This window comes from Maniola jurtina, chromosome 11 (genome assembly GCF_905333055.1).
Source record: "Maniola jurtina chromosome 11, ilManJurt1.1, whole genome shotgun sequence".
NCBI lineage: Eukaryota > Metazoa > Arthropoda > Insecta > Lepidoptera > Nymphalidae > Maniola > Maniola jurtina.
This window is the reverse complement of record NC_060039.1, coordinates 6,648,523-6,674,605: the sequence shown is the minus strand read 5'-3', so window position 1 is coordinate 6,674,605 and position 26,083 is coordinate 6,648,523. Positions and strand designations below refer to the sequence as shown.

Genomic DNA, 26,083 nt, shown 5'->3' with positions numbered 1-26,083 from the left:
TATTTGAAGACAATCTATACTCTTAAGTACTCAAATATCCTAATGTTTTACCAAACCACTTGAACCTCACAGATCTTTTTAGGTATATAGTATTTTACCATCGATTTTCAGTATCAATGGTCTTGTGTCGCGTGGCTATTTGTCATCTATCCACCTTGAAGTGGGTATACCAATACTACATTTTCCAGTACATAGTCACTATTCCAGCATTGCAGCCCAAAATCCATCGGTCTTGTTATTTATGTAAATTAATTTTCCAACTTTGTACTATTTCCAGCATCAAGTACTGCAAATTCTCTAAGACGCGAGGACGTAACAGACAGCACCGAGGAGCCTCGTGTGGTGGACATCGAGAAAGGCCCACAAGGCCTCGGATTCAACATCGTGGGCGGTGAAGACGGCCACGGGATCTACGTATCATTCCTACTGGCGGGCGGCCCGGCAGAGAAGTCGGGCCAACTGAGAAGAGGGGACCGGTTACTGGCTGTGAATGACATTGATATAACCCACGCTACACATGAACAAGCCGCTAAAGCCTTGAAGGTATGTATGGGATCTAATCCATAACTCATACTAATTTTATAAAAGTGTCTGTCTGTGTTACCTACCTTTTTATGGCTCATCCATTGAGCTTTGGCATAGAGATAGCCAGCATCCAAAAATGTGCAAGATTGCTGTATTGATATTGACCAGTTAATCCCTACAGTGAAATTAACATTAATATGCACCTGGAATTATGAAATACCTACTTGATTATTACCAAGAAAATATTTTAAAAGTTCCTTTGAAAGAACACTAATTTAAAATTCATTTTACTAATTACCGGTCTATGATGTGATATATGAAATACTATGTTACAATCAGCTTATTACTTCATATTACATTTGTCAACTGCATACAAATCTAAATAGTTGCCACATTTGCACGATTGACGAAATAGACAAGCTAATATTGAATTGCGTAACTGAATAATTTAAAAACCCCATGACTCAATCAATGTGTTATGAATAGAACAATCAATATGCGCCTTTTAAGCAGTGGTTAATTACTTGGTGCACATTTCAATTGATATTTGATGGGTGTTAGGCAGGAGTTTATTATCGCTACAAATATTAGATCGCTAAAATATTAGGAGGGTATAAAATATTATTGATAACTAGGCCACTCGCGGCTTCACTCGTCGCAAATATAAGTCCTATTTATTCATTATCTCAAGGAAATTTCGATAAATCCAGCTTTTTTCCTTGTCTATTTTACAAAGGAAACCTCTGTGCATAATTCAAGCTTTCTAAGTCCACTCCAAGAGTTTGGGCTGGGTATTAATTTAATGAATCAGTCAAGTGAGTGAGCTGGGACATTACTTTTTATATGTATATTTTATCGCTAAAGTGACCTAAATGCGTCAGCGCAAATCAATCGATTGTGTAGGTTAATCAATCTTGATTCAAGTCAGTAACCGGATGGGTCCAAAATTGGCTTTTGGGCTAAAATTTTATGATTAAAAGTAGCCAAGATCAGATTAACAAAGTCTTCTACCTGTCTATGAAAGTCCCATAAAAATAGACACATATTGACACAAAAAAAAGATGTGATATTAGAAAAAGGCAGATATTTCGAATCACAGACAGATGTTTCAATTTTATATTTTATGTATGTAGGTATAGTGCGCAAAACAAGACTGTGCTTTTTACAAAACAAATAGCTGGTCTTGTGTATTAAATCCTAGTCTATGACCTGCGCTAATCGCCATGTTGCAAGTTAGATTAAACTTTTTGTTTTGTATTTGGTCTATCTAACTATTGATGTCTCTTTTTTATAGGGCACAGGACAAAATGTAAAATTAACAGTAGTATACAGGCCACAGGAGTACAATAAATTTGAAGCTCGAATAAATGAACTCAAGCAGCACCACACACTGTTGAGGACTTCGCAGAAACGGTCGCTTTACGTGAGAGCTCTCTTTGACTACGATCCCATCCGAGACGACGGTCTGCCGTCGAGAGGACTGCCATTCCGATACGGTGACATATTACACGTCACCAACGCTTCTGATGACGAGTGGTGGCAAGCCAGGTATGTGTGACAGATGCTCTGACCTTGTACTTGCGCAATGGGTTTTTTTAAAGGCTTGCGCTTGACGACCATAATGCATTGAAAAACAATAACTAGGTCTAGGTTGAAACGCGCTTGCCTAGAAGATGCCTATTCGTTAAAAGTGTTGTTATACGTGGCGTGGTAAACACGAACGCGACGCCTAAAGGGCTTTTCACACCTTAGCGGTTCGTATCAGAAACCTTGAGCAAAAACGTTTCGTGTGAGTAGATTGCATGTCGATCACATAATAAGAATGCCAACGTTCACGGTTTCTCGCTGTTCCATGGTTGATGCGGGTGATTTATCGATTTAACAATCTATTTGCCGAAACATTGGTTTTTGAAAATACCTAGTTTTTCGATAGTTCAAATAATATAGAACGGTAGCGTGTGTCCAGATTCTAAGACCGGCTGTATATTACCAGAAATTGACAGAAAAATTCAATTCACACTGCTCATACATTTTGTATTCCCCACAGACTCAGATGTTGCCGGATCAGACAAATATGCCTTCTGATTGTTGCAGTCACAGAGTGGAACAAAATTTTCTGATGGACATGTGATAAATATATTTTAGGCTAGTCGAAATGATCAACTAAAACATAATTATCTGTTGAACCATTTAAATTCTCTCTTTTACTCTTTGTGGTTACTTCCGAAAATATATCTGTTTGATGAATCCTTTGTGGAATATGTGGAACAAAAATAAACATTTGCAGGCGGCTAGACACGACGGATCCAGACGCAATCGGTATCATTCCGTCAAAGCGACGCTGGGAACGAAAACAACGGGCGCGGGATCGACAGGTCAAGTTCCAGGGACAGGGCACACCCGTCAGCACGGTCAGTATTGTATTGAGTATTCATACGCTTCTATCTAAATATATAAAAGGAAAAGCTGACTGATCTATCAATGCACAACTCAAACTACTGGACGAATCTAGCTGAAAATTGGCACGCGGATAGCTATTATAATGTAGACATTCACTAAGAAAGGATTTTTGAAAATTCACTCCCTAAGGGGGTAAAATAGGGGTTTAAAATTTGTGTATTCCACGCGGATGAAGTCGTGGGCATAAGTTAGTTCTTTATAAGAACCGATTTACACGTTTTTTGTCAGAATCGCCGGGACGCTGTGACCTGTGACTGTGTATATGCCTCAAAAATAATAAATAATAATATGTAATACAAGTGTTTGTTTAAGTCTTGCAGTATTACTAAGCAGAACTCCACAATTGTGATTCCAGAGTCAGTCAACATTGGAAAGGAAAAAGAAAACGTTATCGTTTAGCAGAAAGTTCCCATTCATGAAGAGCCGGGAGGATGGCAAATCGGAAGACGGCTCGGACCAGGAGCGTAAGTTTTTTCATAAAAATACTTCAGCCAATGATTGCCAATTACTCAAAAATAATAAAAAGTTTTAGAAACTCAAGGCATATTACGCGAGAGACGAAGCGACGCCAAGCGTCTTTTCTAAAACATTGCAACTATTTATCTTGACTACAACAATTTGCGAGTAACAAACACAACAAAATAAATAAAAACAGATTAGGCAACTTCTTGTTTCCACTTTGCTTCACTCTGATATAAAGTTCTTAGTAACATTTTAGAAAAGACGCATCGCATCATTTCGCCTCCGAGCCTCACCACAATGTGCCTTGTGTCTTAGAATGAGCTATATAGACTAGATGTACCTATAGTAATATTTTATGTAAAAATAGTCAAGTTGTAATAATTATAACAATAGGATACTATGTTCTTGCGAACATAACATTTTTAATGTAAATTTCCGAAAAAAAAAACAAATTATCTATCTTATCTTCTGAGGACTGTACTGCTGATTTTGGGATTAGCTGGCCTAAAGGCTCACTTACACGTATTCGGAATTAATTCAATTTACAATTTTCATAAAAATTCATGGAAAAAGAAAAAAATTATTACAATTCTATTTGACCTTATTAATTGTACAACTTGAATTATCTTTAGAACTTTAGAAGGGTCGTCATTACGAGTCTTTATCTAAATTAACCATCGTTCGACAAGTGTATAATATAATTAATTAATTCGGGAACGAAACACGCTGCAAGACTTTTCACAGTAAATAACTAACTCAAAGGGCCGAAACACAAAACTGCGTTGCGATACGACACGAATTTGCAACACAAAAAACTGCGATGCAATGAGATTACGCGCCGCAAGGTCTCTGCTGCCTGTTTGCCTGTCTGATAACCAACCAAACCATTCATCAGGGATCGTGAGCCTTGATTCTTATTGAGGTTTGTTTATTTAGACGCACAACGCCAAAAAACGCAAAATGCAAAAGTAAAAATCGTGGCGTTTTGCGTTGCAATAATGAAAAATTACTTACGCAAAATACTAAACAAGCACAATGCCAAAATTTAAATGTTTAGAGATACCAAACCCTCGTACTTCAAGCATGCTGTTCTTAGAGACTTCCTTTTTAAAGGTCTCGTAGTTTTCTGGCGTTACGCAATTCGATATTTCGCGTGTTATGCAAATGCATTTTGCGTACCGTTTTAAGTCATTTGGCATTTTGTGTTTTTGGCGTCGTTGCCCAGTGTCATGGGTAGAAAAAAGGCGTTGCATTTATAATTATTATTACGAAGCTACAGAACATCGAAATTCGTAAGTTTTTACAAAGCTTCGCGCAGTTTTGTGTGTTGGCTCTAAAGCTTGCACCTTCACATGGCAATGTGGAGATGGACTAAAGTTGTAATATACCATTTTGTTACAGCTTTCATGCTTTGTTATACTCAAGAGGACACTAACGCGGACGGTAAGTGCACATTCAGTCTCCATACTTGTCTATTACTTTCGCTATTCCGCTGTTCGTATGTAGGTCATTATACGCCGCGCGTTGTCTTATCGATCTTGAAATACTCTTCAAGGATTTTGATCATTTTTTTAATGAGTAAAACTTACAGTACCAGGTAAGGAAGATTGCACATCGAACTTCAGAAAGAGATTTCAGCTTCGTAGTGTGTCGTCCCTGTCACTCATACCTATGTGACGTTTTGACGGTCTCAACGACAGACAACGCTCTAAGAAACCGAAATCTCTTTCTAAAGTTCAATGTACAATCTTGCCGGGTACTGTAATCTTGTAATTCGTAGTCTTTTTCATATTTTTCAAGGCAGAATTCTTATTACCTGTGTATGAGCAAAGATTTAAAAAATGACACAGTAGTGTGAACAAAGTTCTTATTGTGAGTTATTTAAACTTTAAACTTCTTTTGCGACAAAAATACTGTGAACTAAAATTCTTTTCACATTCTATTTGTTATTTGTTATAAATTAATTATCCATTGTTCGTTTTTTTTTTGAGAATTGTTAGGTACAGATTGTAAAAATATTGCGCTTTTTAGTGAATTAAATAAAAGTAGGTGTTTCTATAAAATTACACTACACGATCGATAAGATTTCGTCGCCACTGTATGCAACATCCATGCGGCTGCTAATAATTGTCACATAATGAAGTCTTTATTCAAGCTGTGTGCTTCTAACCATTCAATTGACGACAATACATGTTCATGTTATTTTGTGTCTCGCAATTCATGATAGGATTTCAAATTGGGTAAACGTACACCCACTTCGAATTATGATTAGTAAGGTATTTTGACGTAACATATTTATAACATTTTGTTCCAAATTACCTTGTGTTAGGTAGGTAAAAATTCTAAATTACATTTAGAGATCAAAATTATAAAAGAAATTTTACACGTAATAATATACATAGTTGTGTGACAGAATAAAATTTTATATTTTGTGTAAGATGTATTTAGTGAATTGGTTTTCTGCTGTTATAAATTTTTCAATTATTTCAAATTGGATATGTGTGAGTAAATTAACGCTTGTAGTGTCTATGGAAAGCATGACAATGCTTCATAATTAATTATAGAATAATTTTTATAGCAATATAATTGGAAGTTTATGCGTAATATGACTGTTGCTTGATGAAGTGGTGTAAGCGGCCCGAGGACCAGTTATGTCATCTTCATTTGTTTGTAACTTATAGTAACAAGTAACTATTGTGTCCTGCCACATAACCATCCAGTGACCCCTAATATTTATATAAAAAAAGGTAAAATTCGTACTTACGTTTTGGGTAAAGTGATTAATATAATTATGGAATTATAAATCATCATTGGGCAATGTGAATAATGCAAAGGTGAATTGGGCAATACTGATTAGCGAAACTTTACGTGCAGTTATAGGGAAGAGTAAATTAATTTACTTTTTTTTTTTTGAGGATTAGATAGTAAGAATTTAAATTACACGCGAAATGGAAGTGAGTTCAAGAATTAGGGCTCTATAATTGAAGCAAACAGCTTTCTTTACATCTTAGCAAATATTTTTTTATACGCGCCACGAGCCTGCGGACGGTAGTCTACCGGTTTTCTTTTTATGTATATCTTTAAAAAAAAAAACAATTTTCTAGTGTGCTGGCAATTATAAACACTCGTAATAAACTATTGGGCTGTATAATTCAGACCTTTAGCGCTCAAAGCTGTATTTTATTCGAATTTTAACCTTGTAATGCACATTCACGATAATTGGTTTAGTGCTACCGAAAATGTTAATCAAAATATTACAAACTATCTTCAGGCAATATTAACGATACTCCCCAATGTGATAAATAATGACATTTCACTACTCAAACTTCGGGACTCCCCTTTGCATTATTCAAAATGCCTCATAAATCACTTTGTCCACGACATACGGCAAAGAGACCGGCACTATTATTGGCTGTGCGGTTGTGTGGTTAGTTGGCACTGAACAACATTGTCACAGACTCTGTGCCGCCTAGGTGTCGTAGCGAGCGGTCAGTTTGAGGCCCGCAGCTAGCACACGGATTGGTTTAATAGGTACACGACCGGCCGCCGTCCCGTGCTTCTAGTTGCCTAACTGAAGCCAAACCGAACATACCCGTAACATCGTCCTATCGACTATATACATCATTTTTATTTGCTATTTTTTTTCGTGAACTACTTACTCATAATGTAGAACTACGGCTAGACACTACATTCTTCGAAGACACATTGAATTCAATGCCACAATAATGACACATTTGAATCATCATAGTGTGTAACTTTTTTACCGAACGAAAACTAGACTCCCATTTAGACCTCCATAGGGAGAATTTGCAATGTGGAGTGCTTCTAAATGTATATAACGTGAATTTTTCTACGTGTAGGGGAAATCTTGTATCGAGTGGAACTTCCCATGATGGAGGAGATAACGCTCATTTATCTCGAGGACGAGAGTAAGTTATGGGAGTGAGGCGTAGCTTGCGAGTGCCGTAGCCGATACCTTACCTCCCGCATTCTGGTTATGATCATCAATTAGAAACGTAGTTTTCATTTCAATAACACTCGATTTTTCTATTATTTGTCATATGTTTATGTTTAGTTATTTTTTCTAATTCATACAACGCGATGATTCTAATAGCCTCCGCACACGATTGTACCCACCATCGAGCCCACCAGTTTGATTCATTGATGAACTAGATATGCGACGTCGCGCTCTCTAGTCCCAACGGGCCGTCGGCGCAATGTGTTGAACAGTACAACAATACAGTCATTATTAACTTGTGAAGGGAGAGTGGGCCACTGGAAGCACACGAGGACACAAGAGCCGCCTCTGTCACTGTAGTGACGCTTCAGGCGCCGCGCATGCTGCACGCTACGCGCTTCGCCTCTAGCCTCTAGCGATACATCTCTCACGAGCATGTACAGATATTGGTCTCTTTACTATACCATTCGGGCTTATTTTAATTTTTTCAGATTTGCTGTGCTGGTTTAATTCAGAATGTAGATATTGTGTCGCTTTATAAGTTGAGATACGCTGTAGTAAAAATGCCTTAGCGTGCACGACCGTGTATAGAAGTGAACTCGTTCAGCTGTGGCCAGAATTATTGAATTACTTTCAACAGTTATTAATTTGTAGTATTACTTTAATCCTGGCTGTGTTATATTTCTAATCTTAAAATAATTTTGAATTCATTTGCAGTTTTAATAGTAATTTTGCAAAGCATGTCATTTATTCGCTGATTCTCCCATTTGAGATTGGGATAGTTGTAGGTAGGTACGCATTGTATGTATTTTTTTATTTCACGTCAATATTTTGTGAACACTTATTTGTATTAACCGAAACTTTCCAATGCGTAAAGGTAAGAAATATCACATTTATATAAGAGACAATATAAGTTAGAGATTGCATATATTTTGTATATACACTTTTACATAATAGAATTACCACTTTACTTCATATCGATGTAATATATTTTTTAGTAATAGCTAAGTAGATCTACTTCTTTATTATACAAAAACTATGCTAGGGTGTTTTTTGAGTAATTTAAATCAACTTTAGAAAATCAAATGGTGCGGTGCAATCATAGATTTTTGTTCTTCAAAATATTCCTAAATATGAAAAACAAATGCTTAATAATATTATTTTTAAAATTTACCTAGAATATTTTATAACATTTCACTTTATTGATTCCTCCGCTACCTAGTTTGGCTTTATAAAGCACTGAATTGTTTTGTTAAATATTATAATTATCTAGCTAAATAATCAAGGTTGTAGGAATTGCACACGACTTTGTAAAATATTATTATTTGTCGATAGGACGCTGTTAAATATTCGTGTGTTTTCAACAAGGCTCTGCTCTTGAACTACCAATACTATATTTTTAACTAGGCATTTTACTACAGGAGAATAGGAATAATAAAAATACGTTCGATGTTTGTTAACACACGAAAACGTTCACAACTGCGTCCATTTGATATTTTTGGTAATATATTTTTTATCTATAGCAAATAGTTATAGAAGCACGTTGCACGATTAATTCGAAGCTTATGAATTATATTTTTGGAACTAGTACCTATAGAATAACGTAATAATTATAATACAAAAAAAAAAACTACAAATTGCTAAATAGAAAATACCTATTTTAAAGATAAATAGTTGCTTATAGCGATTCAACTGGGATGCTCTCAAAGTTTTTAGAATAACAAGTCACAATAGTCACTTTTTGTCAATTCACAGGTTTTGGGATAGCGTTAGAGCAATTCACGAGAATTTAATGCGTAGATGTCCAAGACAGGCTGCACGAGCGACATAGTTTAGCCGAAACAAGCGAATTCGTTGTTTAAAAAAAATAGTTTTTTTTTTAAACTTGTGCCAATTTCAATTCATTATTTTCAATTTAACACAAACAAAAATAAATCTGCATCTAATTTTATGGATATAGAATCTGATAGAGAAAAATGATATCACATAAACATTTGCATGTAAACTATGATTGCTATACATATAAAAAAAAGCCACTGTATACAGAATTGTATTGATGAAATAATTATGAACTAACATAATTATACGTATTTCATCAATACAATTCTACCATCATTTTGTTAAATAAAAAATCGTTAACTGCAAAATTAAGACTTTTCGCCAAAAATATGAGATTTTAGAAAAACGGTTGTTTCTAAAAAAGTTCGCTACGTAGGACCAAACTAAAAATCTGAGTCTTACGTAGCCATTCCTTTATAGAAACAAGATTTTGAAAATTCCCCACCTTTTTTGGTCAACTCAAAACCAACTTTTTGCAGTTTACGCCTTTTTAGTCAAAGTACGGCAGAATTGTGAACTAAGCCATTGACTTGTGTAATGAAACCATAGATAGATACTCAATACCCGCCACAATAAACCGCGAATTCGCTTGGGACGTCCAATACTCGTAGCCTTTAGTAATTGCATTGTGATTGACTTTTCGGGATTTCACAGGTCAAGATGAAGCGGTTTTGTCGTACGAAACAGTCCAGCAGCTGACGATCAATTACACGAGGCCGGTGATAATCCTCGGCCCGCTCAAAGACAGGATCAATGACGACCTCATATCAGAGTTCCCCGATAAGTTTGGAAGCTGCGTGCCCCGTGAGTAACGTAATTAATTTGCTGTGTAAATTATTGAGGTGAAATCTTTACGCGCGCTGGGAGATTTTGAGATGGCTAAAAACTTCAAGGCCGCGTCCGGATGCGCTAATTAGCTTTTAAAATTTGTTCCTTAACACAATTTATTAGGGTTCAATTTTGAATATGTCAAGTATGATTTCGGTAGTAGGAGTTTAAGTTTTCACTTCGGCATACTGTCGGTAATCCCCACTGACATCCAAGTTTTCATAAGCATGGTTACGGAAACAGAACTCTATGCGTCTTTTACTTTCAATCCTTTTTAAATCAAACATTTATTTTAATTGATGAATTATACTTTGTTCAAATTTTGCATGCCCGATTATGTAAGGTGAAACATTTCTACTAGACAATGTACTTAATAACGTATCATTGTAAAAAATGTTTCTGCTTATAAAAAATCTTGAATCTTGATGAAAGTTAGTAAGGTTGGCCAGTCAGATATTATTATCAGGAATTGTCTGTCAAAAAAATTAACAATATTTGATGCGCGACCGAAGGCACACTTTGAACATACATTTTGTACTAGACCCGCAGCCACACCACAGATTGTTAGAATATTGCCGAATCGGACATCCACTTCTGGTGTTCGTAGAGTGAGTGGAACAGTTTCTGACAGTGGTACTGATCGCAACAAAATTTTAGCATCTTTTTCTTACCAATGTAATAAGAAGAGGACAGACCAACTTATTTTAATTTAGAATTGTCAAATCTCGTGATTAGGTGTCAGTTTAAATTTGTAAAGTAGCACTAAAATTTAGAGTTTTTAATTTAGAATTAATCTTCCGTCCTTTTTTAGCATATTAAAGAGAAAAAGGTGCAGATACTCTTTAGTTTAGAGAAAAACATCAGATCAACGCCATTTTCTCATAATATACGGCCGGCCTTAATACTAATTGCTTCCTTATCAGATACAACCCGGCCGCGACGAGACTACGAAGTCGACGGGCGCGATTACCATTTCGTGGGCAGCCGCGAGCAAATGGAGCGCGATATACAGAACCACCTGTTCATCGAGGCCGGCCAGTATAACGAAAACCTCTATGGGACGTCCGTCGCCTCCGTCAGAGAAGTCGCCGAAAAGGTATACCTAGTATTTTATAAGATCAATAGCGACTGTATTATAGTCGCTTTTTAATTTTAAACAGCAAATTCAAAAATTCTATTAAAAACAATGCTCTTCTGGGTCAAATTAAAACAAATTCAGCTTGAAGTAGAAGGCGATTCGTTTGCGCATTTTGTCAGGTTCGGGACTTGAGTTCACTTGGTCATGTAACCCGAAAATATACCTACGGCGGTGCATCCCTTCAACGGCTCTCGTGAAGCTCTTTTCTCTAATTAGAGATCGCCCCTTGGCTTCGTTCCCTTGGGAATTTCGAAAAATCTGGATATTCCTTGTGTCTTCTACATTACCTGTGTGAACCTCTGTGCACTTTCAATTTCAGCTTTCTATGTTCTCAAGGGTTTGGGTTGGGCATTATGAGTCCATCAGTCAGGATTAAGGACTTCTCATTATATAATTATTTAAATAAGATAGAGCTACCAGTTTACGCGATATAAAGTAAAGAAATTTTAAGCTGCAGCGCTATGCAAGCTGAATTATATTTTATTGCGTTGTAACAAGAGTCGCTATTTATTTAACCTCTGTGATGATACTTGGAAGTTAGGTGCTATTAAGCGTTCCGTGATTTTGTTTCAAACAAATTGTATGTAACGTACACTACATTGGTTCAGATAGCAGACTATAAGCATCTACTTACAGCTCTCGTTTTGCTCACTCGCGGGATATGCCTTTGTCTTATCGTTTTACGCGTCGATCCCACAGACAAGTCTAGAAAGTATAACAATGGCTTGATACTGCCCATACAAATATACTTAGCTGAACGACATCGTCAAATAAGACCATCAAGCAATAAGGGTTGGTGAAACTCAGGACAAGACTTGGTAGAGAATTTTTCTGATGATGATAATTATTATCATAACATACAAAATGCTGGCTGAAACCATAACGACAAGCACAGTTCTCTAACTATTATTCTGTAAAAAAGAATTCATTTGTTTGTTTCAGGGCAAACATTGCATTTTAGACGTAAGCGGAAACGCCATCAAAAGGTTACAAGTGGCGCAACTTTACCCTATTGCCATATTTATTAAACCAAAGAGTGTAGAATCTATTATGTGAGTATGATTGAAGTATTTATTAAAAAAAATATTTACATACCTTCTATATTTATCATTTAAGTAATAAAATCAAAGTCAAATTCATTAATTCTAAATAGGTACCACAGTATACTTTTTGATTGTCAATTGTTGAATTTGTTAAATAATAATTGATGTAATGGTGATAATTAATAACGTAAACTTAAAACTGAAGCTACAAGGGTTCCAAACGAGCCCTGCTCTGAGAAGCCCACAATAAACTCAATCAATTTATTTACAGGGAAATGACGAAGCGAATGACCGAAGAGCAAGCGAAAAAAACGTACGAACGCGCTCTGAAGATGGAGCAAGAATTCGCTGAATATTTTACAGGTTCGTATTTAATTATGGTTGAATATGTTTCTACCCGAGGATACTTGTCTCATTCAATAAGTTGTGATTTATGACATCCTTTGAGCTATCGATTTGACAAAAAAATTCTATCTGATATAATACTAGATAGTTAGAGAGAGCGAGAGAGAGATACGACGCAAGGCATCACTCACTCCACTATGTTTTTTTAACTATATAGGCATGCGCTTGACTGCAATCACACCAAATAGTAAATGATGATGCAGCCTAAGGTGGAGCGCGCCTGCCTAGAAGATGCCTATTCACTTTTCTTTTGAATTATCTGAACGCGTCTAATCAGATCATACTAAATGTATAAAACCGATATGCTTCTGATGAGCCAACTCATATTATAAATGCGGAAGTGTCCTTGTTTGTTTATTGGTTTTTTCTTCAATCGCGTTGCAACGGAGCAACGGATAGACGTGATTTTTTGCATGAGTATAGTTAAAGACCTGGAGAGTGACGTAGGCTACTTTTTAACCCAAAAAATCGAATAATTTCCACGGCATTTTTAAACACTTAAATTTAAAGTCGCGGGAATCAGCTAGTGCTAGTATATTTCCGGTTTCAATCAATTTGCCCTACAAAATCGGCCGTTTCAGAAAGGCCGGAACAATCTCTTCATTCTACTGGTATTGAGAATATGTATCTGACTTGATGCATTTATTTTCAGCGGTAGTGACAGGCGATACGCCGGAAGAGATCTACGCGAAAGTGAAGGCCGTGATCACTGCGGAGAGCGGGCCCACCGTGTGGGTGCCGCGCCGCGACCCGCTGTGAGCCCCCGTGCCATACCCCCTCCCCATCCACCCTACTGCGGCCCAAACACTGGTATTTGACTTCCCTGGAGCTTTATATCCATAGAAGCAGTTGAATTAAGGCAAACTAATGCTATCCACCCTGAGGCAGAAGCGAGCTGACCACAAACCAGTTTTCTGCAGACACGCGATGGCAGCAGACCGCTAATACGGGCGTCGTGACAGCAGACAACGCAAAATAAACGGCTCGAACAGAAGCTCAACAAACGCGAAAAGATCTCTCAAGTCGAGCTGCCTCAGCACGCGCCTGCTTCTACTGGATACGAAGCTTACGTTTGTTGAATAATGTGATAGGTTTGAGGACCGAAAACGCGAATTTGTATTACGTTAGTAAATAAATTGACCAACGCGTTGAACTATCCCAAGCGAACAAAACTGTTCGTTTTAGATTTAATTTAAAAGAATAAATAGCAAATTATCACTTGATGAACCTGTACTTGTAATGCCACTATAAAGACTAAAGAGATTCAAAAGTTAATAATATTAAGTACATCCATGACTTGAATTTAAATTATATTTTAACTTAATAAAGTCAAATACCAAAGTACTATTAAAGCGGCAATCATACTTATCCACACAAGCAATATCATGTTCAAGAACTTTGAATCTCTAATCCATATTTCGCCAATGGGATTCCACAGGAGAGCAAGAAGCAATGTGAAATCCCATATTCATCATCTATAAGCAATATTTCGCGGTCATTAGAAACAAAGCGCGTTAGATAGTCACGTTTTTTAAAATCTATTTATTTTACGATTTTATATTTGACGCATTGTAGTCTATAGGCGGAGATCGTTTAAGCATAAGTTTCGTCTTTTGAAACATTTCACGCAAACTGAAATGGTAACCGTTTAATAATACCATTGCTTTCACTGTAGAATAATTACGCTTGTGTTTATTGTGCAAATCTTATAGGTAGTGTTTTATATTTCGCGAAAAGGAAATATAATAAAAAGTTATTTATTGAGAAATCCAGTTAATATGCTTCGATTGAATGTAAATGAATTGTATATTGTAGGAAAAAAATGATATTATTGTTCATGTTAATTTGTTAACTCAGATTGCTAGAGTAAATTGTGAATTTTCGTCAGCATTAACTAATAATAATAATTTATAATCTTTTATGTACACAGATAATAAAAGTAATTCTCAAAGGACATTGTGCACTATATTGGGTGATACGAGAAATATATGACAATTGTTCTAGTTGTAAACTTTATAAATTATAATACAGTAGTCGAAACCCACCTCACGCGTCCCGCATGGCTAGGCTAAGTCGTATAATCAGAATTTTTTGCTCAAGCGGCAATCCGTATTGAAGCCACTGAATCTCATCATGACATTGTGCACACCAACATCCATTAACACTTAATTAGGTGAGGTGCAAAGTTGTTTGTTGATCATTTTTATAGTAAGAAATTGTGTTATAATATGGTGTGAAATGTCTCACCAATAGTGTTTGACATTTATTTATTGAGAATTTTATTTTCTTACGAGTAATAGAATGCCCATCTGCAAATATGGCGCTGAAACACGAGCACTATATGCTTCAAAATGCGAAAATTATTGAACATCTCTAATTCTTTTTATACAGCAGTTATTCATTACTCTTGTACTTAAATTATATGAATAGATTATATTTTTATTTTTAGATTATGAATATGATACATATGCCATGTTAATACAATTTAAGGGTTATTTTATTTGCATGATGACAATATAGATTTATATTACTCAATCCATTACGGAATCGCGACAAGCATCGATTCTTTGCTTGTGTTATTATATTTTTACACAATAGCTACCAAAGATATTCAAATCACACAAGGCATATTGGCATATGAATTTTATAATTACTTAACTGATGGATGTGACTTGAATGTGGTTCATTTTAAGACCTTACATAAATGTAAATAACTATACATTTATATTGACTCACTTTATGTAATATTTATCATAATGAACTTATTTGAACTTGGCTTGAATGTGGATACTTGATTATTGCGTGTGTATCTGTCATGTTATAATTATTTTAATTTAAGTTACTACACTGATGTATTAACAATATTACTATGATTTGTTTTATTTAAATAGGTATTTATTAATTTGTGCTAAGTAGGTATTCTATTAAATTAATGGAATGTGTTAAATTTGTGTATAATATTAATAAAATTGTAAGTATTAATAATGTTTTAACACCTAGTTAACTTGAACATTTTACCAAACTCCCATATTTGCAGATGTACAATGTTTATCAGTTAGTGATGTTCAATAGACTAGTTTGAATAAAATTATTTACGTTGAAAATTCTATCATTGTTTTTCTACATCCATAAACCCTGTTCCTTATCTATTTATGTTCATTGTTATAAAAATTTCAGTAAATATCCATACTAATATTATAAATGCAAAAGTGTGTCCTATCTGTCTGTCTGTCTGCTACCTTTTCACAGCCCAACAGTGTAACCGATTCTGATGAAATTTGGTACAGGGTTGGCTTATATCCCAGGGACGGACATAGGCTACTTTTATCCCGGAAAATCAAAGAGTTCCCGCGGGATTCCTAAAGACCCATCCACTTAACCGATTTGTATGAAATTTGGTACCGAAGTAGCTTGCGTGTAGAAATAAAACTAATAGCCTTGTTTGCTCTTCTCAATCCGAGGGTCGCTAGTGTTTGATCTCTGACACACATATAACTTTGCAGTGTTAAAGCAAGTGATAATATAAACCTTCCTCTTCAATCAATTTATCTATTGGTGAAAGCTGCATTAAAACCCATTGCAGTTTAAATTATCTAAGCATATATACAGACATGTAGAGATAATAATTGATTTAGAAGTTTGAAAACTAAAAATAATTATTTTAAATGCATAATATTGAACTGTTGTAAGTCTAGATAATATGATTATAAAATTAAAAACTTCATTCAGCTTAAAACTTTAATGTCCTTATATCTCATCCAATAAAACAGTTGTTTTCTCAGATACATAGAGTCCATCCAAGAACTTTCTGATATCCTTGTTTTTGACAGTTGTTGACTGTTGAATGAGAGCTGCTGAACTTGAAACATCTTCAAGGGAGTTACCTTCAATGATAAGTTCATCCTTTTGTTTAGGGGAGTTTACAACGGTCACACCAGGTGCCATCTTTACCCTTCTGATGTATTTCTCTCCAAGGAAGTTACGGATTTCAATGACTGAATTGCCTTCAGTTGTAACACAGTTAATGGGGAAATGGGCATATACTGCACGCATTTTGTATTGGAATCCCTTGGTCACACCTGAAAATGGTTATTAATTCTTTAATATTGATTAAAAAGAAAACAATTTCTTACATTAGAAATAAGGAGCTATGTCTATTATATAGTATGGCAGCAGAAATAATAAATAAGAAATATTGGAATCCCTTGGTCACACCTGAAAATGGTTATTAATTCTTTAATATTGATTAAAAAGAAAACAATTTCTTACATTAGAAATAAGGAGCTATGTCTATTATATAGTATGGCAGCAGAAATAATAAATAAGAAATATGGCTTAAGTCCCTAAGTGTAAGTTTTCCTGCCTATTATGATGCACCTACACAATAACAAAATAAATAAATAACCTTACCTTTGATCATGTTTTCAACATGAGAACACACTGTTCTTACAGCAGCGAGTTCTTTCTTTGATCCGAACCATTTTTCCACCTTTAAAACCCTTGGGTTTACCATGCGAATATCAACAGCCAAGTGTTTGAAGTTCCTCTTTAAAACTCCTCGAGGACCTTTCACTGTCACTAAACGGGATTTCACATGAACAGTCAATCCATCAGGGATTTTCACTTTTTGATTTGCAACGATTTGCTTCATGTTGTGGCCTAAAAATAAAATATTATTTCGATCAACATAACCTAAAATAACTTTGACACTAAGAATGAACAGTTTTTGTAAAAAAAACTTCGAAATATAAGTTAAAACATATGGATATCAATGCACTGCACTCATAATTGCACACAATTACAGAACTACGCAGAATTTTGAGAGATTAATTTAGATTTTGAATTCGGCAAAAAATTTATGCTTACTTTCAGTGACACCGATAGCCGGAAAAGGCAGAATAATGTTGCCAGCTCAAACTATTACTAACAGTTTTTATATGTATATTTTATGGTGTATCGATTAATTAGAATTTAAATAATCGAAACCAGAATTGATTCTGAGTACCTGGGATTACTTTATCTTAACTGGTAAATAAAACCATTTATTTACATCCATTGCAAAACAGCTGGTGTATGAGGAAATTATAGATGACAGAAACACATAAATAAGATTTAATAATATAATGTTGGATTTGACATAGGTACTATATTTGACATGGGTACATTACCTATTTGGCATACGTTCCAATTACGTACGGCGCAATGACTTAAGTCATTGCATTTCTGGCTTTCTTATCTTCTGCTTCTGGCTCTACCACTCTCATCAGCTGATAAATCCTTAATCTGACTAGTCCGACTAAGGTTGCAGTAGAGTCTTGCAGAAGTGAAGTTGGCCTGGAGTGCTGATACTAATCTTGTCCTGGTAAGATTTTTTTATGGCTTATGGCTTTCTAGTTATAGAAGGTCAGGGTCTTTGGAACAAACTACGTGTTATCTTGACACACGGTGACCTCGTAGCGCAATATACCCTTGATACGGATAAAGCCTGAATTTTGGCGGTACCCAAAAAAGGAGTTGGGTTACTGGCCATCTCATAGCTTAGGGACGATTCTCGTTTGGATAGTGCTCCGTGTGACCACTTGCCTGCGTTTGAGAATCAAACTGGTTTTTGCAATTTGAGACTCTGGGCTCTTGGTCATTAGTAGACATGAAAGCTTTTATAAACGTCGTGTACTGAAAGCTGATCCACGCGTCTGGTGACACAAGAGCTGGCGTGTTTTAGCTCAACGGCTAAGCTTAGCCTTTCACCGAGGTAATAGTCAACATTTTTAGTGATAAGTTTTTCCCAATATAAATATCTATATTTAGGGTAACTAAATAATTACCAATGTATAGATTACATATATAGTTAATATTCTTTAGGTATATATTATTCTTTTATTTTCAACTTTGGTTAAATTTATGTATGTATTCCGAAATGAATTAATGAATTAATTTTACTTTCTTTAAATTAATGACTCGATTGTAATAAAATATTTAATCGATTCTTGCATAAGCCTCAAAGAATTATAATTAAAGTCTAGCAACATCGCACACGTAGTGACGCGCCATCTGACACCATGACACACACAGAATATACTAAATTATTCGTTCAGTAATCAAAATAATTTACATGACAATTCATATAATATTTTTTTTTAAATGTCATAAAAATAATAAAATATAATGTATTCGTGAAAAGTATTACTTACAATGTGCGAACAATCAGGAATTATTATTAGATAATTTATTTAATTTTAAAAGGTTGTCAGTTGTCAAAACTTGTCAATGTCAAATCAGAAAAAAAAACATAAAAGTAACCTAAAATCACTTAAAATAATTAGAAAATAAGTTTTAAATAAGATACCTTTATATAAAACTAAAGGCTTAAGCGCCATTCCATTGGTCTCCTTAGAATGCTTTTAAGAAAACTTATTGTTGCTGAAGTTTTTTTAGGGCACAAAGTTATTACTAGAGGTAACCTAGGTCAAGCTAAATCTTTAACATTGCTTTCTATATTACAATAAGTAGTTCTTTATAATATCATAGCACGTTAAAATATATCTTGTATCGGTCGTCAATTATTTTTTGTAATAATAAAAATATATCATAAAAGATAGGTAGGTACCCTACCTAACTATATAAAATACAAAAAAAGGTTGCTGGTTGCATGTTGAAGCCTACTTGATGTTATTGTAGTAGTCGTCCTTATTCCATATAGGCAGACTTTATAAAAGTTAGACTCTTATGGGACCATGTGAAGGAAAGCCATGGAAAACTACTGTGCAGCCCTAAGTTGCACAGGGGAATACAAAACCTAATCATCATCATTCCTACTTAATATCTTAAAAGCTGGCTGTGGTCTATACTTTTTCGTAACGTTAGCTTATTGCGTCCAGTCAGTAATCCAATCAGAATCAGTTCAACAAAGCTGAGTTTTGTTTGGTTGTATTTTTCATTGTCAAAGCATTGTAAATACTGTGAGAGATGTGTGATACTGATTGTGCTCAGACTGTTGGAAGAATACTAACAGTGATTGATTTGTGATTTGTAACAAAATACAGATCCATTGAATTATGTTGGCTACCAAGAAGTTTGTTGTGTGTTCAATGATTTTATCCTTTATAACCTGATCTATCTTCAAAAAGCTTAGATCTTGCTATACATACTCTGATCAGATTTGTAAAATGCCACCCCTTCAGAGTACCACAAAACGGTTAAATTGTCGAACCACCTCCTTTAGGCAATGTTCCCACTAGTTGCCACTAAACTTTAAAAGTGGGATTATTCAAGAGGTTAATCAACCAATTTTTAAAAACTAATTTTTTTTAGTTATCAATGGGTTGGTAGTTCCTCTGATACAATGTTCATGAGCTGTAGTGCTAATCATTTCACATCTCTATTCTATCCATTTTCTCACTACTGCTTTATTAAAAAAAGCCTTATATTTTTTTACAGCAAAATCATCATGGGATATTGTAGCAGGTGTGTGCATTGAACGCTTACCAGTTGTGACCCCACCTCTTAATGAAATTCAAAAGAAGTTCAAAGACTTGTTATGGACAATTGAAATTGAAAAAAGTCTTAAATCAGACCATGAATTGAGACATGAAAGTGATAAGTAAGCCAGTTTTTATACTCCTCCTTTATGCTATATTTAATGAAAAATAAAATGGCTGAGAAGGTTCTGTAATGAAACATGGGTTTCTTGTTTCACTACAGAATCCTTATAATCTATATCCATACTAATATTATAAATGTGAAATTGTGTCTGTCTGTCTACAAGCTTTCCGATTTAACGGATTCTGTGAAAGTTTCATAAAATGCTAGGTTATATTCCAGGGATGGCTACTTTTTGTCCTGGAAAATCAAAGAGTTCCCATTGGATTTTTAAACACGAACAAATTCGCGGGCATCATCTAGACTCTAGGCTATAGTTCGCTAGAGTGAATCAGTGGACCAAAATGCTATCTATACTAATAAATAAAATTGGAGTGTCTGTCTGTAATTTCGAAATAACTACCTCATATTAAGCTCATATGGTTATTTGAACGATACCAACACTGAATCACACGTTTTTAAAATTTTTGTCTGTCTGTCTATCTGTCTGTCTGTCTGTCTGTCTGTTTGAAAAGGCTAATCTTGGGAACGGCTGAACCGATTTTGACGGGATTTTCACAGACAAGTAGAGGATTGACCAGGGCGTAACATAGGCTACTTTTTTAACCGACTTTCAAAAAGGGAGTTGTGTTTTTCTACCTATGTACACCAAAATCTTCGAGATTTCTGAACCGATTTGCGTCATTTCTTTTTTAATCGATAGAGGAACTTTGCGACATTGTTTCATAAAAAATTTGGAGTCCAACTCCTCAATCCTGATGCTGCAGGGAATCTGACCAATCCACGCGGGCGAAGCTGCGGGCATCAGCTAGTACTTAATAAAAATTATAAATGGCACCCTAATATATTTCAGGGTTCAAGCAGAGCTGCTTAAGAATGAAGCAGTGGATGTGGACTTGGATACTGTAAGCAAAATAACTGCTCAGGATTTTGAGGATGCTTCCACTGATGAATTGAATCAGTTCAAGTTTGCAGATATCATAACAGGTAACTACATTAGCTTTGGTAACGCGGAATAGGGATGATGATTACTCGTCAAATCAGCGACTTTTTATCAAACGTCAAAACACTTGCTTAGTAAGACATAGGCATCATCCCCATTTCAGCATAATTGTAGCATACTATGTGTTACATGAAAGATGACATATTATTAAAGCGGATTTATGATGTATTTGTGATATTCCTCATTTTCCTTCATCAAATTCCTCTTTTGCTGCTGTTAGTAAAATGTAATAAAATGTAAAATTAGTTAAAATAAATTGTGCTTTTAAAATAAATCATTAGAAACCACTAACGCTCATTAATTCACCAAAAGCCGGTGCTAAACATGACACTATCCCATCACGCAAATAGTGTAAAAAATTCTAACAGTCCTTAACTTCTGTAATGCCTATTGTATGTAAAAATTATTGAAGTGAAATAAAAATTAGTGTAATGTATTATCTACTAGCTGATGCCCGCGACTTCGTTCGCGTGGATGTAGGTTTTTTAAAAATCCCGTGGGAACTCTTAGATTTTCTGGGATAAAAAGTAGCCTATGTGCTAATCCAGAGTATAATCTATCTCCATTCTAAATTTCAGCCCAATCCGTCCAGTAGTTTTTGCGTGAAGGAGTAACAAACATACACACACACACACACACACATACAAACTTTCGCCTTTATAATATTAGTGTGATGTACCTGAGCACTAAATGTTAGGCATATTTTAATTTAACATTTTAACATACTGGTGTTATCCGTTGTCACATTTCAGAAGCGGATAAAAAAGGAATAAAAAGTACCCCTGATAGATGTCTCCAAAGGCATCTGGTACTAGTTACAAATCAGAAACTTGGAAATGATGTTAAAACTATCTTGCCACAGGGATTGTGGCGGGAAGGAGAAACTCTACGACAGGTGAATGGTTTAATCTTATACTTCAATCTTGGTAAAATAGATTAGACTTAAAGAGACACGAAACGGGATGGAACATCAGGAATGCTTGTATAGCCCATACAAAATGACTTCTCTTGTGCCATTTTAACTCTAAAGTTCAACTGTCATCTCAAAATTACGGTTCACCTTTAAAATAAAGTTAAAATGGCGCGTGAGAAGTCATTTTGTACGCATAATACCTAAGATTTGGATATAACTCATGCCAATAAGGAAACGAATCGAAAGGAAGCAGTGCTAAACATTCTGTCTCACTCATACACCCTTTTACCTCCAACAGTGTAAAGCTGCTGGTCGATTACGGTAAAATGACAGCTACATTGAGACAATCGCAATCACCGCTGATTTGCCGATATATTCGGTGTTAGCTAAATTGCATTGTTGTAGTAAAAATATCACAAATTCAGCAGCCCAGCAAATATCAGAAAATTTCAATAATTGAGTTCGTAGCGATGTTTTTATACCATTTTTAATTTCGCACGCAAGCGACTTAAGATAATAGCTCGTAGCTTTTGAATGCGTTCCATTCCCTACAAGACTAATTAATGGGATTTAAAGTTTAAACCTACAACTCAGTTCACTTCCTAAACCGTTGAGTTTTTGATGCTTTTTATTTCATTATTATTTTTTCGCCTAATTTGAATGGCACTAGGTTTGACATAACATTATGAATGAATGAATCACTACTAAAAAGCGTAATTATAGCCGAAATATCGACGGATAACTAATGTTTGTCTAACTTTCATAGACTGCAGAGCGAGTATTGTCAGAGCAGTGTGGCTCTGAACTAAAGGTGAAATTCCTCTCAAATGCCCCATGTGGTTTCTATAAGTACAAATACCCTGCAGAAATCAATGGAAAATCTGGTGCTAAGGTAACTTTATTGCATTTATTATACATGGTTCAAGGTAAGTTTGGGGCTAGATAATGCCTGTGACTTATCTCAGTGGATTTAGGTTTATTAAAATTCTTGTGGGAATTCTTTGATTTTCCAGGATAAAAATAGCCTATTCCCAAGCTGCCTGGGTGCAAGTTATCTCACTTAGACATCCGCTAAGAAAAGATTTTAAAAATTCAAGCCTAAAGGGGGCAAAATAGAGGTTTGAAGTTTGTGAATTCCACGCGGATGAAGTCGCGAATACCTATCACTCTCATATTTTAAAAAGGGGAAAGTTTGTGTGTATGTGTGTACACACATCTAATATTATAAAGGGGAAAGTTTGTGTGTATGTATGTGTGTGTGTATGTTTGTTACTCCTTCACGCAAAAACTACTAAACGGATTGGGCTGAAATTTAGAACGGAGATAGATTATACCCTGGATTAGCTCATAGGCTACTTTTTATCCCGGAAAATTAAAGAGTTCCCACGGCATTTTTAAAAACCTACATCCACGCGTACGAAGTCGCGGGCATCAGCTAGTAAGTTATATTTGATAAACTATCTACGTCAAAGTATCATCTGACTTACGGAACTCTGATAAGAGTGTAAAATCCACTCAGGGTTTTTACCAGCATTAAAACAATATTATTGATAAAAGAAATGATAAACGGGGCAGACAGCATGGCGCTCTTCTGATTCCAAGGATTTGAAAAGGATAGCACTAATAATTTAGACCTAGATTTAAGTGGTTTATTTTGGATATTGTGTAGAATTAACCACACCCAAATTAATCCAAATTCACGAGCAAAGTCGAGATCAAAAGCTTACATCTAATAGGTACCTATAATCTATATTTTCAAATACTATTTAATACGTATGACCTTTGGAACCTTGATAAGAGTGTAAAATCCACTCAGGGTTTTTACCAATAACGTCAAAATATTATTGATAAATGAAATAAACAAGGCAGACAGCTTGACGCTCTTACAGATATCGAGGGCATGTATCTACCTACACAACGAAGCTCGATTACCCATTTAAGTGATTAGTTCAAACAATTTTATATAACTCAAGTTCGAAGTATGCAAAAACATCGGTCAAGTGCGAGTTGGACTCGCTCACGAGGGGTTCCGTACCATCTTACTAGAAATAACACTTTGGTTTTTCAAATTTTCATGGCTGGCATTTTTAAATTTTATTATTTTTTGTTAAAGTAGCACTATAGTACCACATTCTGAGAAAATTTCTACTGTCTATACTTAACTACTATGGTTCACGAGATACAACCCACTAAAAGATGGACGGACAGCGGAAGCTTAGTAATGCCGGTACGGAACCCTAAAAGTCAACATTTCTCACTACCAGGGGGTTACTAACAGAGATCTCTATTATAGAGCGAATTTTCGATCCTTTTTCAACTTTTTCTTTTTTCTGTCTCAAATTGATGAGTGAAAAAAAATTAATAGGTTTAAAACTTAATTTTATAACAGCATGATTTATTTTACAGGTATTTTTCTACTACGCAAATTACAACGACGGCGAAGTCGACAAAAAATCGAAACCTAATTGGTTAACAAGAAATGAATTGACTGAAATATTACCTGAAAAGTACAATAAAACAGTCCAAGGCTTCCTAATAGAAGAGACGTATTAGTTTACTGTGTAATCTATTTATTTAAGTTCTATCGATAATAAACTTTATATAGTTAGACCATTTTTGTTTGATTTTATAGAAATTATACCTACCATTACCATTAATTACCTACTTGCGTTCGGTTTTGTTGGTGTATGGTCGGGTGGATCAGCTAGTATTTCATAAATGTAATACATAATATTTCTTTAGATTGGTATCATTTTGTAACGAGTTTCCTATGTTTAAATTTGGAAGCATTTCAAACAATAATAAGCTGAAAATTGTTATTGTATTGAACCATGAGTCCGTAGTGCGCAGTAGGTAAGCTGCCACTTCCCACGTTTACGGTGAAGCCGTGGTTCGCGCGAATCCCGGCGCGGACGCTTCACGGGAATGCTTCGAAATAGAAATTATTCAAACAATGGGCGTGATTTACGGGTAAACAGATTTCGGTGCTCGGTCAGGGTTATCAGCTTTATTATGCAAATTCTGAAATTATGTAAGTACTAAAGCCCACTAATGAGCACTGGTCTCTTCTCAGAATGAGAAGGGTTTTAGGTCACAGTCAGGCCACGCGGCCCCAGTGCAGATTGGCAGACTTCACATACCGTTGAGGACATTATGGAGAACTCTCGAGCAGGTTCTGCAGGTTTTCTCACGACATACATTATCCCTCACGGTTGAAGCAAATGATATTTAATTGCTCAAAACGCACATTACTCCGAAAAGTTAGCGGTGCGTGCCCGGGATTGGACCTCCGACTTCGCGAATCGGAGGTGGATGTCTTAACCATTAGGCTATCACGGCTCTTTTACCTTCTAAAAATATTCATACTAATATTATAAATGCGAAAGTGTGTCTGTCTGACTGTATGTCTGTTTGTATGTCTGTCTGTCTGTCTATCTCTCTGTCTGTCTGTGTGCTACCTTTTCACGGCCCAAAAGTTTAACAGATTCTGACAAAATTCGGTACAGGGTTAGCTTATATCCCAGACATAGGCTACTTTTTATCCCGGAAAATCAAAGAGTTCCCATGGGGTTCCTAGAAACCCATCCGCTTAAGAGGGGTCTCTCCGGCACTCGCTCCATACAAACGTAGTTCCAATTTCATTTGAATACTTATTAAACATTCACATACAAATCTTTGTGCCCCTGTAATTTTAAAACTACCTACATATTTTTAGAAAAATCTAAAACACCACAGGCAAAGATATTAGTTTCTAGAATATGTCTGCCATGGACTTTAGTTGCTTAATATTCAAATGAAATTGGAACTACGATTGTATGGAGTAAGTGACGGAGAGAACCGATTTGTATGAAAGGTACCGAGGCAGCTTGCGTCCCTGTAATTGACATAGGCATTTTATCCCGGAAAATCA

General features: G+C 35.5%; 3 protein-coding genes across 15 annotated transcripts in view; 2 read left to right on the top strand and 1 right to left on the bottom strand.

The window, feature by feature from the left end:
• Positions 1-15,765, top strand: part of LOC123869765 (disks large 1 tumor suppressor protein) — a 33,330-nt gene extending 17,565 nt beyond the window's left edge. For 9 of the 13 annotated variants that reach the window (XM_045912771.1, XM_045912769.1, XM_045912776.1 and 6 more), the window contains 11 exons: positions 278-543; positions 1,820-2,073; positions 2,813-2,936; positions 3,341-3,449; positions 4,849-4,890; positions 7,308-7,376; positions 9,899-10,048; positions 10,996-11,168; positions 12,153-12,262; positions 12,525-12,616; positions 13,311-15,765. In XM_045912771.1, coding sequence (XP_045768727.1) covers positions 278-543; positions 1,820-2,073; positions 2,813-2,936; positions 3,341-3,449; positions 4,849-4,890; positions 7,308-7,376; positions 9,899-10,048; positions 10,996-11,168; positions 12,153-12,262; positions 12,525-12,616; positions 13,311-13,417 — 1,496 coding nt within the window. In that variant the 3' untranslated portion in view covers positions 13,418-15,765. The remainder of the gene's footprint in view (positions 1-277; positions 544-1,819; positions 2,074-2,812; positions 2,937-3,340; positions 3,450-4,848; positions 4,891-7,307; positions 7,377-9,898; positions 10,049-10,995; positions 11,169-12,152; positions 12,263-12,524; positions 12,617-13,310) is intronic. The other 4 variants (XM_045912772.1, XM_045912777.1, XM_045912773.1 and 1 more) reach the window with 2 other exon arrangements.
• A 617-nt stretch (positions 15,766-16,382) lies between these two features.
• Positions 16,383-17,633, bottom strand: LOC123869771 (60S ribosomal protein L9). The gene is made up of 3 exons (XM_045912788.1): positions 17,525-17,633; positions 17,069-17,317; positions 16,383-16,737 (listed from the first exon to the last, which is right to left on the bottom strand). Exons 2-3 carry the CDS (start codon positions 17,307-17,309, stop codon positions 16,406-16,408), a joined length of 573 nt encoding a protein of 190 aa, XP_045768744.1. The 5' UTR covers positions 17,310-17,317; positions 17,525-17,633; the 3' UTR covers positions 16,383-16,405.
• Positions 17,634-18,923: 1,290 nt separating this feature from the next.
• Positions 18,924-24,783, top strand: LOC123869770 (39S ribosomal protein L46, mitochondrial). Its single transcript, XM_045912787.1, has 6 exons — positions 18,924-19,114; positions 20,096-20,258; positions 21,111-21,244; positions 22,013-22,155; positions 22,940-23,065; positions 24,580-24,783. Exons 1-6 carry the CDS (start codon positions 19,054-19,056, stop codon positions 24,724-24,726), a joined length of 774 nt encoding a protein of 257 aa, XP_045768743.1. The 5' UTR covers positions 18,924-19,053; the 3' UTR covers positions 24,727-24,783.
• Positions 24,784-26,083: the final 1,300 nt, after the last annotated feature.

Excerpts from the sequence above, each read along its gene's own strand:
- LOC123869771 (XM_045912788.1), bottom strand. The coding sequence starts at position 17,309 with ATGAAGCAAATCGTTGCAAATCAAAAAGTGAAAATCCCTGATGGATTG. Across the intron at positions 16,738-17,068 it reads TGTTGAAAACATGATCAAAG|GTGTGACCAAGGGATTCCAA; the intron begins GTAAGGTTATTT and ends AACCATTTTCAG.
- LOC123869770 (XM_045912787.1), top strand. The coding sequence starts at position 19,054 with ATGCTTTTAAGAAAACTTATTGTTGCTGAAGTTTTTTTAGGGCACAAA. Across the intron at positions 19,115-20,095 it reads GCACAAAGTTATTACTAGAG|CAAAATCATCATGGGATATT; the intron begins GTAACCTAGGTC and ends ATTTTTTTACAG. Across the intron at positions 20,259-21,110 it reads TTGAGACATGAAAGTGATAA|GGTTCAAGCAGAGCTGCTTA; the intron begins GTAAGCCAGTTT and ends AATATATTTCAG.